Below are 15,756 nucleotides of genomic sequence, written 5' to 3' on the forward strand. Positions count from 1 at the left end.
GACAAAAAACTGACACAATACAACTGCTGGGCTCGACGTTGGAGCCATTGACGTCAGTGGCAATGGATGAGGCTTCCACAAGAACTTCATCAATTATTGGAGGATGCAGTCCACAGATTCTGTCCACTGTGATTTTCTTTCCATTGAAATTACTCTAAATTCTGCTAGTAACACTGTTTAATAACAGGATCTCAGATTTATCAAAATGTGGGCTGGTTTTCAAAAGACCCCAAGGCCAGTATTGGCAGAACCAGCTCTTCATCACAATGAGGGAGAGACCAGACATTAGAATTTGTGATTAGACTTAACTGGATTCATGTTGACACTTGGTGCCACAAATGCAACAAGCCTTTACATAACACATTGTGATGGTCCTATGGTTTTGTGCTGATTTTGAAGTATAAATTAGTAGTTTTATATTTGTGTTGAGTTGCTGTTTAGGTTTGTTTCCTCCGTTTTTGTGTTGAAGTCTTCAATTTTTCTGTTTATTTTATTTCCTGAGGTTTATTTATTATTATTTTTATGCATTATTTTCCAATGATGAGTCTTCAGTGTTGTACTAATGCTCTTGGGTTATTACTTTGATACTTAGGGGGTGTCCATATTCATATGCTGCATCCTCCTGAGGCCGTATTTGCAGGCCGATTAGGTCACGGCGACGAAGGCTGTCCAAATTCATAGACTCCTCCAAATGCAACCATCCTCCTTTTCCCCAGATTTCAAGGATTGGTTGGGTGTATCCTTTGTGGCCCACCATATCCCACAATTCATAGCGCAGCCCAGCCAATTCCAGTTTCCAACAATGGCGGCAGCTACTTAGTTTTAATATTACTCTTATTACTTTTTCTGGGTCACAAAATAAATTTTTAAGATATTTTCAGGTGAGAATGTAGCTGTGTAAACTTCAAATATCTGCTCGGTTTATCAAGAAATCACATATTTGCAAAAGTGCTCCAGCTTTTTCGGAGACGTCTGTTATCCACCAGCTCGATAGCTAGGGGGGCGAGAACAGTGAACTCCCGGCACATCGTTTTCAAACCCCCGCGGTCTTTCGCTATTTAGGTTAAACATGATATATAAGTCACTTAGATAACGGAAAAATGTTGCTGTTTGGCCTTTTTCAGTGTTTTATTATCAGATTTATATTTATAAATCAGATTGGCTGAGATTAAAGTTATAGTTTTCACACAACTGAATAAACGTCAAACAGAAAACTGATTAAACAGAAATGTGAGACGGTCGAGAATTCACGCCAGTGTGCTGATATATTTTACATAGCAAGGAGCGCAAACTGAAGGCTAGACCGTCCAATTTCACCGCCGCTCACTTCCGGTCTACCCGGCCTTCAGAGGACCTGCCCACGAAGACTGCGAAGGCCAGGTCCTCAGGAGGATGCAGCCTATGAATATGGACACCCCCTTAGTTATCACTTATATGATTCTTTGAGTTTCACTTCCTCCCCTGTCTCGTTACCTTGAATGTCTGCACCTGTGTGTCTTCCCCAGCTGTGTCCACTTCCCCTAATTAGCCTGTGTGTATTTAAAGTACGGTCTCCCTTTTGTTCCTTGTCAGAGCATCTGTCCTGGTGTGTGTGTTCCCTGTCACTTGGATTCTGTTCGGGTTTCCTCTTTATTGAAATTTGTATTTTAAACTGTTTTCAAACCACAAATATAAACACCCTTTGTTAAAGGTTGAGTCTGCATTTGGGTCCAAGACCTGTGGTTTGACAAAAATTGTATAGGTCACTTTAACTGTCAGCACTTTTGTTTGCCTGAAGGAAGTATTAAGGTAAAACATGCTATGTTTCCAGTTGTTCCCTGTCTCTATCATGTTTAAGTTGTCATTGTTTGTCTTTGATTATATCTTGTTTTATCTTAGATTGTTTTGTTTTTTTATGTCATTTTTCTGCTTCCCCTCGATTCCTCTTCTCTTCTTCTCTAATTGTAATCCCACCCACCAAGTATGTGAGTGTTTTAACATGTTTTGATGCTTTGTCTTGTTCTACTTAATCTGAAAAAAAAGGAAAAAAAAGTCAATGATCACTGTGGGCCACTCCTGGTTTTTATCATCACTATTCATTTTAAAGCTCAGTTTTTAAAACCTTACAATGTAACTACAGCCCAGCCCATGCAGCAATAAATTTATGACTAACCTTATCTCAGTTGTTCTCCTGACTGAAGTTTTGGTCCGTTTAGAGGATCCTGCCACGCGATTACATTTGTCCTTAAACATTGGGAATCCTTGCATTAACGTTTATCGAATGGAAAAAAGTTAGCGTTCATCCTCTAGCTTCACTATGTTTATAATATGCTAACCATAGCCATGTAGCTAGCCACCATGTAGAACATCATCATATACCAGCTAGTCAGCAATCAAGGAGCGAAACCAGTAACCCTACAAACGTCACTGTTTAGTTTTGTCTTCATTTGTGTCTGAAGCGATATCAGAGCTGTACGTTTTAATTTTTCAGAAATTCCTTAGTCAGAACATAGTATATTATCTTTTGGGTGGAAACTAGCGAGCTAACTTCTAACTCTATTAAATTTCATAAATTCTGTTTTCATAGATGCCTGAATGTTAAATGTAATTGTTACACCTGGTAGAGGAGCCACACTGATCATTTTTATTAAAGATGAAAGAATTTAGACAGTTTTTAACTCTCAGTGACGTTGCAGTGTTCATCTGACTTTGGGACCTGAAGAGTTTGGACCCGGAAATGGCTAATGACCGGATAGCCCAACTACTGCTGTATTTTATTTCTTTTAATCTAGGGTATCCCGTCGTTAAGTCTGACGTCACTAGCCATGTCTGGGCCTAAACTCCGCTGCAGGTCCATATCAAACGATCACTATGGCATTACTGAGAGTTGAAAAACTGTCTAAAGTCTTTCATCTTTAATAAAATGATCAGCGTTCTGCTCTACCAGGTGTAACAACTGAGTTTAACATCCAGGCATCCATGAAAACGGAATTTATGACATTTAACGGAGTTAGAAGTTAGCAGGAAGTTAGCTCGCTAGCTTCTATCTAAATACAATATAGCATGTCCTGACTGCGGGGTTTTGGAAACAAATTAAAACGTAACTCTGTTATCACTTCCAACATAAATGAAGACAGAAAACTAAACAGCAGTGACGTTTGTAGGGTTACTGAAGTTTGGCTAGCTGGTATATAATGATGTGCTACGTGACCGCTAGTCATTCATATACTGCTGCATGGGCTGGGCTGTAGTTACATCCAAAGGTTTTAAAAACTGAGCTTAAATAAATGATTAGCGGTAATAAAAGCCGAGGGAGGTCAACAGTGATCACTGACTGTTTTAGGAGCTTTTTGAAATTAAATAGAAGAAAATACAAAACATTAAACATGTTAACAACACAAAAGCCATATTAAACGCAGACTACTTTAGGCCCGGAAGTAGGATTCGTCACGTCATCACTTAACGACCGGATAACAGTGCTTATGACTTTTTTTTTATATTAAGGACTATAGTGCATGGTACTTTGACAAGATATCATACAATTAAATACACATTGAAACAGTGAAGATCAGAAAGTTTGATTATATTGAGTAATGAAAACAAGATGTGGATAAATGTGACAAACTGTAGAGTCCTCCTCCTTCCTTGGTTTGCTTAGTCACTCTGTCAGACACTGTGTCTTATATGGCGAACATTAAAATATTTAGCAAAGGATGCAACTGTGCATCATCCATTATCGCTCCCAATGCAAGTCTTCTGTCTCTCTTTCCTTCAGATGCTTGTAAGGGACTGAGACATTCTTCATCTGGGTGTACTGATGTTGACTTCTGGATCACAGGTAGGAGGGCAAAAGAGGAAAAAAGGAACAATGATGAAATGAAATCAGAAAAGCCCAGTGTCTAGGTCATTAGTTTAATTTGCATTTGAGTTGTTTTTGGTTTTTTTGTTATTATACACTCTTGTCTCTTTTTACCTGTGTTTCATCATTGATCTGCTCAGTAAATGTAATATAGTCTTGCCTATCAACTTGTGTGTTGTCAGATCATCTGTTGGTTCTGTGCGTTCCTCATTCTTCTTGTACCTTTTTTGTTGGAAAGTGTTTTTACTTTTTGATCAGCCAATACAGCCTTTTGTTTTGAATCTCTTTGTATATCTGTCTGTACATCCTGTTCTCTCCTGCTACTCCTGTCCAAATGACAGAATGTAAGATAGTTGTTAAGCAGCTGGTGAAATCAAGAATATAACTATATCCCATGTAGTGGCTTTTTTGATGACATTACCAAAATGTACAGCTATATTTATTTAGACTTTTAACAAATGCCAGCACAAGACGGGTCAATAATCTGTTTTATTTATTTAAATGTATTTAATTTCTTTAGCCTTGTTAGATTAAGAATTTAATAACTGCTGTCACAGGTAATTAAAGATTGTTAGCAGTTTTAAATGTATTATAAAACGCCATTACCATCTCAGCCCCATCTAAGCTGAAAGCACAGTGGTGTGTTGCTGAAATCCAGAGGCAATTGTTACAGATTTGATGTAAGTTTCATGTTAATTTACCACGCCTTAGGTCTGTTAGCTCTGCAGCTCCAACATCTTTCACCAGTATTGATGACTTTACTAAACTAATGACCAATCAGAACAAGAAATGAATAGTTTTATTTCCCATTTTTCTGTTCTATAGGCTCAGCCTCTAAACTTTTCTTTGGTTTGGTTTGCTATCCTCATTTTCTGTTGATGGAAAGGGCTCTGTGTGTGTGTGCGTGTGTGTGTATGTGTACCTTATTGTCACAAGAGTAAATGGATGCACATGTGGATACATGTGGTTAGAAAATTTAGTGTTGATACACTTTTTGTTTAGATTATGCTGAATTTAAGGGTCATAAGTCATTGTCATGCTTACCCACTTTCAAAGTTTGGGATGTATTTTGCTAGGACAGGCGACTGACTCTGAGGTTTCTCTGTGCAGAGGCTTGGCTTACTTTCTTTAACAGATTGCTCACTACTGTGCCTTTTTGGGTACATCCAGCAAGGAGGAAACCTCTGTGTAGACCCAGGAAACTCTGTTGGGATTTGGTTTCCCTGTATGCCAGAGGGCACCTGGCAGAGCCCCAGGAGGTGCTTGAATTAGTCACTACAAAGCTCCTCTGCTCTAGTGATGCAAAGCTCATTTTCAAAGCAGCTTCTTTTCTTGACATCACAATCCTGCACCCGCACCCCAGATTGGGGTATTAATATTGCATAATGAAGTGTTCATACAACAGTGGTAGAAGGTCCAATGTCCCCAGTCTTGAGCAGAAAGACTGATGATGATGTGTTTTCCACCTCAGCAAATCTATTAATGCAAGTTTCTGCAAGGCACTGAAAAAATAGATGACTAACCGTGAATCAGTCTGTTTCTGGAACTGAACAAACACCAAAATGCAAACCATTAAAATTTAAATTAGATATGGGATGGATTTCTAAAAGCTTTGGGAATTTTTGAAAAACCTTCAAAGTAGATTTGTTTACAGAGAATTAATCAAATATTAAACTAGTCACAAGTCTCCCTTTTGCTCCCACTGGCAGGAAAACTGATGTTTTAATTAGAGTGAGACCAAGAATGAGATATTGAATTGCTCAGTTTGAGACCTAAAGTATTACAATATTTATGAACTCCCCACAACAACACTGATTCAATTAGAAATGAAATTATGTTATAACTGCAATAGATGATAATCCAGCTTTATTTCCTTCTACCAATAGAGGGCAGCAGCACTACTGCAACACTCTGCAAGTCTTCATACTTTATCTGCTCTGAAAACTCTTTTAGCCTTAGTCCTGCTATCTGCACCAAGAGCTGTGTGCAAGTCTGTGTAGATGAAGAGTAGTTGGACTATTAGGAAGAGCTTTAACTTTTGCCTGTGGCCACTAAGAATATAAGTTTAACTCACCTTAAATCCATACTTATTTATATTGAGCTGATTATATATGTATCACCTGTCACAACAAGCCTCGTTTCACCCCCACAGTCATTGTGCACTGTGTGTATTTTCCAACACCATAACAGATAAGTTCAGCTTAATTAAATGTGATCAACTATGACTGAGCTGTCATCCAGCATTTTTGTCATATGCTACTTGTTAAAGCATCTATCAATGAAGTTGACACACAACACAGACTCCCGCAGGATGATGCATGATAAATATGGCTGAAAAAAGACGCGCCTCAAAACCAAAACATGTTAGCAAGTTCATTAAGTTGATAAATGGGCTGTAAAAATAAAAGAAGAGCTGCTGAGAAATCAGCTAAAATGAGTACGCTGCTTCCGTGGATAGAGTTTTACTCGAGTTTGGTTTACAGACTTGGGGAAGATAAAGGACGAATCAAAGTTTGTAGAGCTCTCCGACTCTCCTGACATCAACTGAAAGAGAGAGAGAGGGAGAGAGAGGGAGGGAGGGAGGGAGAGGGGACGAGGATTTTGGGGGAAACCTAAATACAAATCTGTTTGCCTCTCTCGCTCTCACAATCGCCAGGCGAACCAGTCTGTTGCGCCACTGCGCTTTCAACTTTTTTTTGTATGTGTGTGTGATTATAACTCCTTTACCACTCTCACTTTTTACTCCCTGGCAGCGGAGGGATGTTCCTTGGAAGGAGGTTACACCCCAGCTGAATATTCTCACCTTGGAAGGTTTAGAAGCTAGGCTCATAAGTTCTCGGAGAGTTTGGGAATGGAGAACATTTGGGGAAACTTTTACGCATTGAGCTGAGTGACGCACGAATAGATATTTAAAGCTTTTGTCTAGCGTGTCATATCTACGTTGTTATTGTCTTCTTCGTCACTGGCAAAGGGATGTTTTAAGTAGACTCGTAGTTACCGAGTCTCTGGAGAGAAGTTTTCTGAATTCGTGCAACAGCGAACTTAATTTGATTTCGGCTTGCGTTTTTCTTTCTTTTTTCCAAAAATTCTACCACAGAAAAAACGTCCTGTCTTCAACTTACACAGGATCCGCACTTCCACGGTGTCTCCTTCACCCCCCGCGGATTTTCAATTAACGTCTGTTGGAAGTAATTTCGGTGGATTGCTATAATGCCTCCGACCACGCCGGAGAAGCGCGCCGCGCTCTGCCGGGTTTGGGCTCTAGCTTTCGCTCTGCTGGTGTGCGCTACATCGGTGAATGGATGCCCACACAAGTGTAGCTGCTCCGGATCTCATGTGGACTGCCAGGGTCTGGGTTTGAAGACAGTGCCCAAAGGAATACCGAGGAATGCCGAGCGCCTGTAAGAGCAGTTGTTTTATTTCAACTTATCTGTAATTGCATCCATTTAACCAAAGTTCATCATAGAGGGCACTCTGACCTTATTATTCACCTTTTCTCCCTTTGCATTACTCCCATGCTCCTGAATTGTGGATAGTGCATTTTAAACTTAACATGCTCTGTGGGAAAACTGCACGTTTTCGCAGATTTTTCCGACCAAAATATTCCCGCTCACTTGATATTTGGACATATCAAACTATGTCTGAGCACATTTTTTTTAAAAACATCTCGAAAACTTAGTCGTGCATTGTTAAACTTTCATCACTTGCACATAACGGTACTTATTTCATACAGCAGGCTACTGTAATAGCATCCATGTGCATCAACATCCCATTTAGTTTATTAAATTCATGTTTTTATATTATTTTATAAACCCCCGTCCTGTATGTAAAACTCTGGTACTATTTCTGGTACTTTTTATCCTTGTTGCCATGATTACTACTCAGGCTATATAAAGTTGGGACATAACTTTTATATAAAAGTGGATAAAGCTTTTTTTTTTTAGACGATGACTGACTTTATGTGGCTTTTAAAAATCATAAGGAAACTATTGCTATCAAAAATCCTGTCAGCATATTACTCAAAGGGTACGTCTTACTGTAAAAAGCTGCAATACCTTTAGTTTAAAATACTATTTTATTCTAGCTTAATATATTGCATACACAAAAGTGCCCTAAAATCACCTGCGACCCCCAATGAACAGAGGTGGTTAAGAAAACAGTCACCAACTATGTTTTTAGAGAAAGCTTTTGAAATTTTAAACGGGTCAAAAATGTGAGAAAATTGCCTTAAATCACTTTAAATTGTATTCTTTCACATGCCTGGGTAAGACTTTCTAAAGTTTTGTAGAATATGAGTAAAACTGGACTAGATCCTCAGTGTTTTTCACTTCAAGAACTGCTGATTCTTTCTTTCGTTATTCTTAGCCTGGGTGACGGTTTAAAATCATATTCATTCCTTAGGCAGGGACAGAACTCTGACAGGCGCTGCTGCCACCTCCAGCCTGATCTTGACACGTATACATCAGCGCAGCCACACACATGCACTCACAAACACACACCTTTGCTGTTAAGGTATGGAAGTGATTATGCATGACAACAGAGCAGCCAAAAGCCCTGCAGGGGATCAACAACAGACCTAACCTGAGACAACAAACACAATCAGTAGGCTGCTGAGGAAAGTGGGGGGTCATGTTTGTGAATGTGTGTGTGTGGATGTGGGGGGTACTGGTGGATATGAACATGTGATTAGCATGTGTGTGCGGGTTTTTGCTTGGCTGAGTTGTTTCATATGTTTGTGTGGCTGCGTGTTTGCACTGGCTGGTGTGATTGCTTTTCTTGTGTGTGTATGTATGAGTGTTAACAATGAACCCCCATACCTCTGCTATTCAACAGGGCTGTTGTGACCTCCTAGGACCTGTTGGCTTTTGCACAGTAATCCCCCGAAGACATTTAGACCCAAGAAAAATAAATAATTAGAGCAGGTTGTGATGGGGAGGTGGGATAACGGGGTCTTCTGCGGCTCCCTGGGGTCCCCAGGGTGGAATATTTGGGGTAGCAGCGCCCCCTCCCTCCCTTTTCAGTCCAGAAACTCTGTTTATGTTTCTCTGATTTATCCAGGTCAGTGTTTCAGATGTGACTTTGGCCAAGAGTTGCTCTTTGCCTCCCTCTTTTTCTACCTTCATCTCGTTCTCCCTCTGCAGATATATTTCAGGGAGTCTGAGTTGGGAAACATTAAAATGGATGAGATTCTAGTCCTAAAGGTTACAACAGACACTTTGTTTTAAGAGAGATGAGCATTATTGCCCTAAGCAGGGATTTGATTTTGACAGTTGCGATAAAGTTTATGTGGACAACAGATTCTTGTAACAAAAAAATGTTGTTAACTTCTAAGTAAAAGTTGTAAATTTCAAAAAGTTTCTCAACTATAATTGAATACTTCCACACTTCACCACTGACACATCTACAGATTGCAAAAGCCTAAGGTGTTGATTTCCATTGGCAGAGATTCTTTAAGACTATAGGTTTTTATTTTTTCGTCCATATTTCAAGACTTTCCGGGATTTTTCTATGGTATACTAACACAGCGGTCCCCAACCACCGGGCCTCGGACCGTAAGTCGTTTGGTACCGGGCCGCGAGAGTTGAGGCTCAGGTGTGAAATGTATAGTTTTCAGGTTTTTATCCGTTTTCAGCATTATTTTGTTATCATTTTTATCGTTAACTCAGTTTTCATGGGTCTTTTCACGTGTATTATGAATAAATCTTCTTTTTTTCGGTACCGGTACTAGTTTTATTTTGTTGTATTTATCCGCGACACCTTAAAGGCCGGTCCGTGAAAATATTGTCGGGCATAAACCGGTCCGTGGGGCAAAAAAGGTTGGAGACCGCTGTACTAACACACTCGTCGTTGTGGCTTGACATTATGGTATAACAGACTTTTTTTATGGTGGCAAAAACTGGTAATACACTTGAAGTGAAGTGAAAAGTCACAATTAGGGATAAAAGTCCTTAAGATTTGGGTTAAAAAAAGAACTTTATGAATTGTTCATGCTTAAGAGTTTAACTGATCATTTTAAAATGAAATGGACCATATATATTTAAATCAACTCAAATTATCCTAGTGTAGAATATAGTTTTACAACTATATTAACTTTGCTTCTGTCACACTTACTATGGCCAGCACTGTCAACATCCCATTTTAGATACTGTAATCTCTAGTCTTTAATTCTTTGCCAAGATTTTCTTTCTTTGGCTACAGTCCTAGTAGTTAACTGTGTAATGTTAACTTGGTAGAACACATTTTAACCATGGTTCTTAAAGTTTCAACCATCGGTGTAACTTTGTGCTGAACATTGAGGGGGTCAAGATATCTGTCTAAATAAATAAATAAATCTGAGTAAATTTCCAGATGATTAAACGTGCAACTATTTTGCTGGTAATAACTGAAATGAGTAAAGATAACATAGCCCCCCTAATCCCCCTGGAAGTTACGCCCATGGTTTCAACATTGCTTTAAATATTGTAGCACGGAAATCCTCCATCTTTTTTCTGATTTAAAACTTTCCTTGTCTCTGTCGCTGAAATATTAGAAAATATAATGTGTATCTGTTACCTCACAACACTAGAACATGCATCAAGGCCGCAAAACATGTAGCATTTAATTAAGGCGAGGCTTTCACCTTATCTTTCCGGGAAAATGTTTTTCAACTTCTACATTGCCGCACCCTCTATAGACACATATATCGAATCAAAGTAATTTAGAACGATTGCTTGAAGTTTTATGAAACCAAATGTAGAAATTCACAGCAGAGTAAAGCAGAAGTAGGTGACACATGGAGTTAAGAGGATTTCATGATATACTGTCACATTATATAACACTGAAACATTTCACAGTGGTAAATTTCCTGAGGAACGGTGGATGCCTGGAGTGAAGAGAATCAGTCACGATGCACTGTAAAGCATGAAAGCACTGTAACGCTCATGTAGCTTTCACAGTATGCCCCCACTTAGCCTTTTTATTACACACAGTGCAAAAGTTTGAATCTAGTTTCTTTCTGCTACATGTGAAAACGAGTAAGCCAGCGCCACAGTCCACCTGTCATAACCACAGAATCAATCTCTTTAAAAGCCTGGTCTTCCTCACTATTGTAAACATTTGGAAAGGTTAACGAGAGAAAAACTGTGGTGGCCCCAACTGTTCACTTAACAGACACACTCACATGCTGCCAGCCTCAAAGATTACCTCGGGCCAGTCAATTCCGTAATGTTCTACTTGGAAAGCCACTTGAGGCCTCATTTGCATCTAATTTGAGTGGAGGGTTTTTGGGGGTGGCTTAACAGGCTTAACGAGGTTGGGTAAAGTGAATTGAAACATAAGAACGGCTTTTCTCTCTCGGGTTCGGTTCACACCTGCCCTACAGGGTCTGCATAGACACACATACAAAAAAGCACAAACACTTTTTTTTTCTTGAGATTCAAATTCCAAACTGTTGCCTCAACTGCTGCGAAAATGTGGGAGAATCAAATGCCGTAAACTCCAAAGGGAGCTTCCAATCGCTCGAGCTGCAGTTAGTTTTTTTTTCTGCATGTGTTTGTGCAAGCGTTGCATGTTTTAATTTTGTCACAATGTGCATGTGTGCATGATTGCATCCTCGTATATGCACTGTGTTTGTAGTTGACTGGCAGCAAGTTTCCTCAGCCAGCTTTGCACAAGCTAAATTTGAGTTTAACAGTCTAGTTTTCTGTTCCCTCGCTAACACCACCAGTAAATTTTGGCACGATTTGTACAGGCAACACCTTCTGTGCTTTCTCTCTTCTCAGCTAGTTCTTTCTTCCCTTCTGCTCTTTTATTTCCCTTCCCCTCCAAGCTTTTATCTTTATCCCACCTTTGTTTTTTCTCCTACATCTCTCGCTCTTTCTGCCCAACTTCTTTTCTTCTCTACTTTTCCTTTGCTTCACTCCTCAGTTCTACCACTTTTTTTCTGACCTCCACCTCCCCCTCCGACACACGCACTCACACACACCATCAGTTTGCCAGCAGCATCTCTCCAATAGAGTTTTCACAACCCCCATTTCCCCCCAACGTGCCAACCTACTGTACCACAGAGCGCATAACAGTAGGATCCCTGCTGCTGCGTGTGTTTGTGTGGACACACACACTTTAGCCGCTGCTGCTGGCTCTTATCAAAGCTTAGTGTTGATTGGCCAGTGGACGCTCTAACCACCACACCCTCGGCTATGAAATGGCATTTCATGGTGGGGCTGGAATTTTGTGTGTGTGTGCGAGATCTCTGAATACTTTGGTTCTACCCTGCGCATGGAGCAGACCAGCTAATTTGTGCTGACATAGTTCTAGTTCCCTAAATTTGGAATCATTTGATTGGATCAATCTGCAATGACTAAAGTGCTGTGGTGTAGACTTCCCAGCTACTTTTGGCTCTGTCTTGAATATTTATCTGACATCATTGCAAATAACAGTGTTTTGTATACAGCTGCTAGCCCCACCCAAAGAGTCTGATAATGTTAAGTTCAAAATGTGTTCCAACAGTTTTGATGTGTTCCATGAATCTTTAGTTGTACTGCTTTGTTTTATGGGAACCAGGAAACTAATTATGATGTTTGCGCAATATTTCTGCATATGAATGAACACAGCCTTTGGCAACTGTTGAACAAAAGCCATCGTTAAGTGGAGACCGTTCTTTACTGTTATCGTGGGTATGATGATGATGTAATTTGTCTGAAGAGCAGCCGAGTGTTATTGCAACAGCAGACAGAGCTAAACTCAGAAGTAAAAACCACAGTGAGCTTGCTGTTTTCCAACAGCCTCTTAATGTCACGCCTATCATCCATGGCCATCTTGTGGTAATCACTTTGTGCCCTTCTAACTATGTTTGATTCAGTTATGGTATGCCAAATGGCACAAGTGAGGCTAACCAACATTTAGGCTCCATTTCTAGGTCAGTGGGTGATATTCTTTTCCTCAAGTTTCTCCAGCATGCGGGCACATGACCTTTCTATATAATTACTTTAAGCCTGTCAAAGAGGGAGCCAGCTGGCGTTGATAGTGGGCACTGCCCTTCTGGGAAATGGATCAAGCCGGATGCTACATTAAAACATACAGACATATTCAAATGTAACGAACAAACTAAACACACCGAGGTGCACGTACTGGAGTGCACTGCACTTGTGAGGGCTCTTACTCTATACAGTAGGCTCTTACTCTAACATTAATCATCAATACTAGAAAATCCAGTTTTGAACACAAAGTTAATCCTGAAGCCTTATTGTTGAAATGTGCGTTGGCTTTTCTGTTTTTGGTCTATTCTCAGCACATTACATATTGTATCAAATTATGCCAAAGCTAGAGGATGAACATTGTTTCCTGGGAGCATAAAAAAGCTTCTATAATGACTCAGGGGTGGTCAGTCCATTTTCTTTCACGTGAGAAACTGGTACTGATATGGACAGTGTTGGGGAGTAACGGAATACATGTACCGCCATTACGTATTTAAAATACAAAATATGAGTAACTGTATTCCGTTACAGTTACCGTTTAAAAAGGTGGTATTTAGAATACAGTTACTTTGTTGAAATAAATGGATTACACGGCGGTACTTCCCTGTTTCATATTGTGGCGGGTCAGGACTGTTTGGGTTTTGTTTGACAGCTACGTTCTGTTGTTCCAGGCGGCAGCGTTACGGTTGCCATGGTTACACGGTGACGCTCTCTCTCTGCGTGTTTCCTGGGTAAGAGAGCGCCTGTTGTTGTTGTTGTGCTAAGCTAACAGGCAGAATGCTACAGGTATAGCTCTAAAGAATGTAGCATCATGGGCAGTGTAGTCCGTGCTGCAGGGAGAATGGACTGCCATACACGTTATGTGTCTGTGAGCGAGGGAGGGAGAAAAAGGAAAAGTATGAGCTGTCATCGAGCAAAAACAGGAGCTGGAAGCATGTAAATATAATAATAACCACTGCAGCCAAGAAGAGAGCCTGACGAGCCCAGCTGTAAGTAAGCTATTAAGACTCGACTGTACACCGTGTTCGTGTTTTCCTCCAAAAACAATAAGTTCCGTTGGAGCAGCCTTTCAACACCTCTCTTTGTCTCTCGCTAGCAAAGTTGACCCAGACAACAAAGTAAAGCTAGTTTTCAGCTACGAGCCGACACAGAACCCACCGTATTAGCCAGAGGTCCCTTTACTACGGTTCGGAGCCGCGGACCTTCAGTAACAGTAATAAATCACAGCAATAGTACATTCATGTTGTTGTAAACAGCATGATAATATATTAAGTAATCCAAAGTATTCAGAATACGTTACTCTCATTGAGTAACGTAACGGAATACGTTACAGAATACATTTTGGGGCATGTATTCTGTAATGGAATACATTTTAAAAGTAACCTTCCCAACACTGGATATGAAGGACAGAGCCAAGAAGCTTACAAAGAGATAAAATTAATATTAAGCAGACTTGAGTTCCACTTGTTGAAACAGTCCCACTTTCTCATGTGACCCTTTGGGGAAATTGATTACCTACCCCGGGACAAGCCATCAATAACTAACACATTTCATTTGGATTATAAAACGGAAGAGAACATGCCTGAGCATCCTTGTTAACCAAGCTGGACCAGAAAAGGTCTGTTAACTGTGATGGATGTGAACAGCGTGGGTGTTTATTTCACAGTTTGCTTTCATTTCCACTTGAAAGCAAGTTTTGTTAACCTGGGGGTCGCTTTAACACCTGTGTGATTAATTGACAGCTTGTTTTTTCTTCTTCTTTTTGCGGTACTAATATCTTAGGTGACCTCAGTAATTAACTTCTGGTACGATTACAGAAGAATCCTGATTTGATGGTGACTGAAAAAATAGGCTACATGTGATCTTCTTTTAATCTTCAAACAGCTATTTGATGCAGTAAGAAGCAGCCGAAATGTCCTCGGTGTTAAAGTCCCAAAACGGGTCCTCACAAACTTGGTGCGAGAGAACACGAAGGCATGAGAAGGTACATAATTTAAATGAAATGCATATTCATGAAGCACATAAAAATCTAGCCTGCAGTCCCACACATACAGTGCACACTCATCATTAGGCAGGCACGAGCTCACACAGTTCACTCTCATGCATTCACCAGAAATAACATGAAACTGGTTAGATGGAAACTTTGACATATAATGAGAGAGAGAGAGAATTTGTGTCACATAGAAACAACCCAGAGTCACGAATGACCTTCTGTGACTTTCTGCTGAATGAGAAGTCCTCAACTTGGAGGACTTCAGAGTGTGTGTCATACTATAACACTAGCATAGATTTGTGTGTGTGTGTGTGTGTGTGTCTATGCAGTGAGCTTGGAGTTGTTTGATGTTAACAAGCTACGCCACTGTTTTGTTAGGCCACTGTCACCAAAGCAACATTATTTCCCTTCTGCACGGACTTTATTTCCTCAGTGTGGGTTTCTGTGTGTACTCCTTCACTACACCTGTGTATATACATTTTTATGTAGTTATTTGTGGGTATGTGGCAGAGTAATAGAGTGACTTCCACCACAGTGTTCAGTTTGCAGGCCACTGCTCAGATAGATATTTATGTGAGTCTGGAAGCTTCTGGAGAAACGGGTCACTGCACTGTGCATGCATGCATCAGTGTTTCTGTGTCTCTGTCGTTCATGTCCTCTTTCAATCTCTCATTCATCCTAATCTCATTTTCTTATCCTCTGGTTCACTCATTCTCATTTTTTTCTGACCTGGGCCCCATTGAGGAAGCAGCAGGGCTTGTTCTTGTCAAGTGGCCTCTCCGCAGCCAAATTACCCCTCCACCCGCACCCCAGCCCGTTCACTTACAGTACAGCAGTAGTAAATCGAGACAAAAGCAATGCAAGCCTATAAACTCTTGCAAAGAAATGAGCTAACCAAATACAGGGCTGGTTTACAGCCCCTTTGGCTCGTGACTCTAAAAGAAAGGGATGCTTTCAGGCGTCTTCCTAAT

The 15,756-nt window shown here is 40.3% G+C and overlaps 1 protein-coding gene across 2 annotated transcripts in view; it reads left to right on the forward strand.

Moving 5' to 3' along the window:
- Window positions 1–1,584: 1,584 nt before the first annotated feature.
- The window catches only part of slit3 (slit homolog 3 (Drosophila)), a 278,935-nt gene continuing 264,763 nt past the window's right edge, over window positions 1,585–15,756 (forward strand). The window contains exons 1-2 of one of the 2 annotated variants that reach the window (XM_085176419.1): window positions 1,585–1,788; window positions 3,755–3,817. Coding sequence is in view for 1 of the 2 variants with exons in the window: in XM_085176409.1 (XP_085032535.1) it covers window positions 7,049–7,239 (191 nt within the window). In the remaining variant the exon portion in view is untranslated. Of the gene's footprint in view, window positions 1,789–3,754; window positions 3,818–6,445; window positions 7,240–15,756 lie in introns of those variants that run through there. The other variant, XM_085176409.1, reaches the window with a different exon arrangement.

Source organism: Neolamprologus multifasciatus, chromosome 2, assembly GCF_963576455.1.
Source record: "Neolamprologus multifasciatus chromosome 2, fNeoMul1.2, whole genome shotgun sequence".
Taxonomy (NCBI): domain Eukaryota; kingdom Metazoa; phylum Chordata; class Actinopteri; order Cichliformes; family Cichlidae; genus Neolamprologus; species Neolamprologus multifasciatus.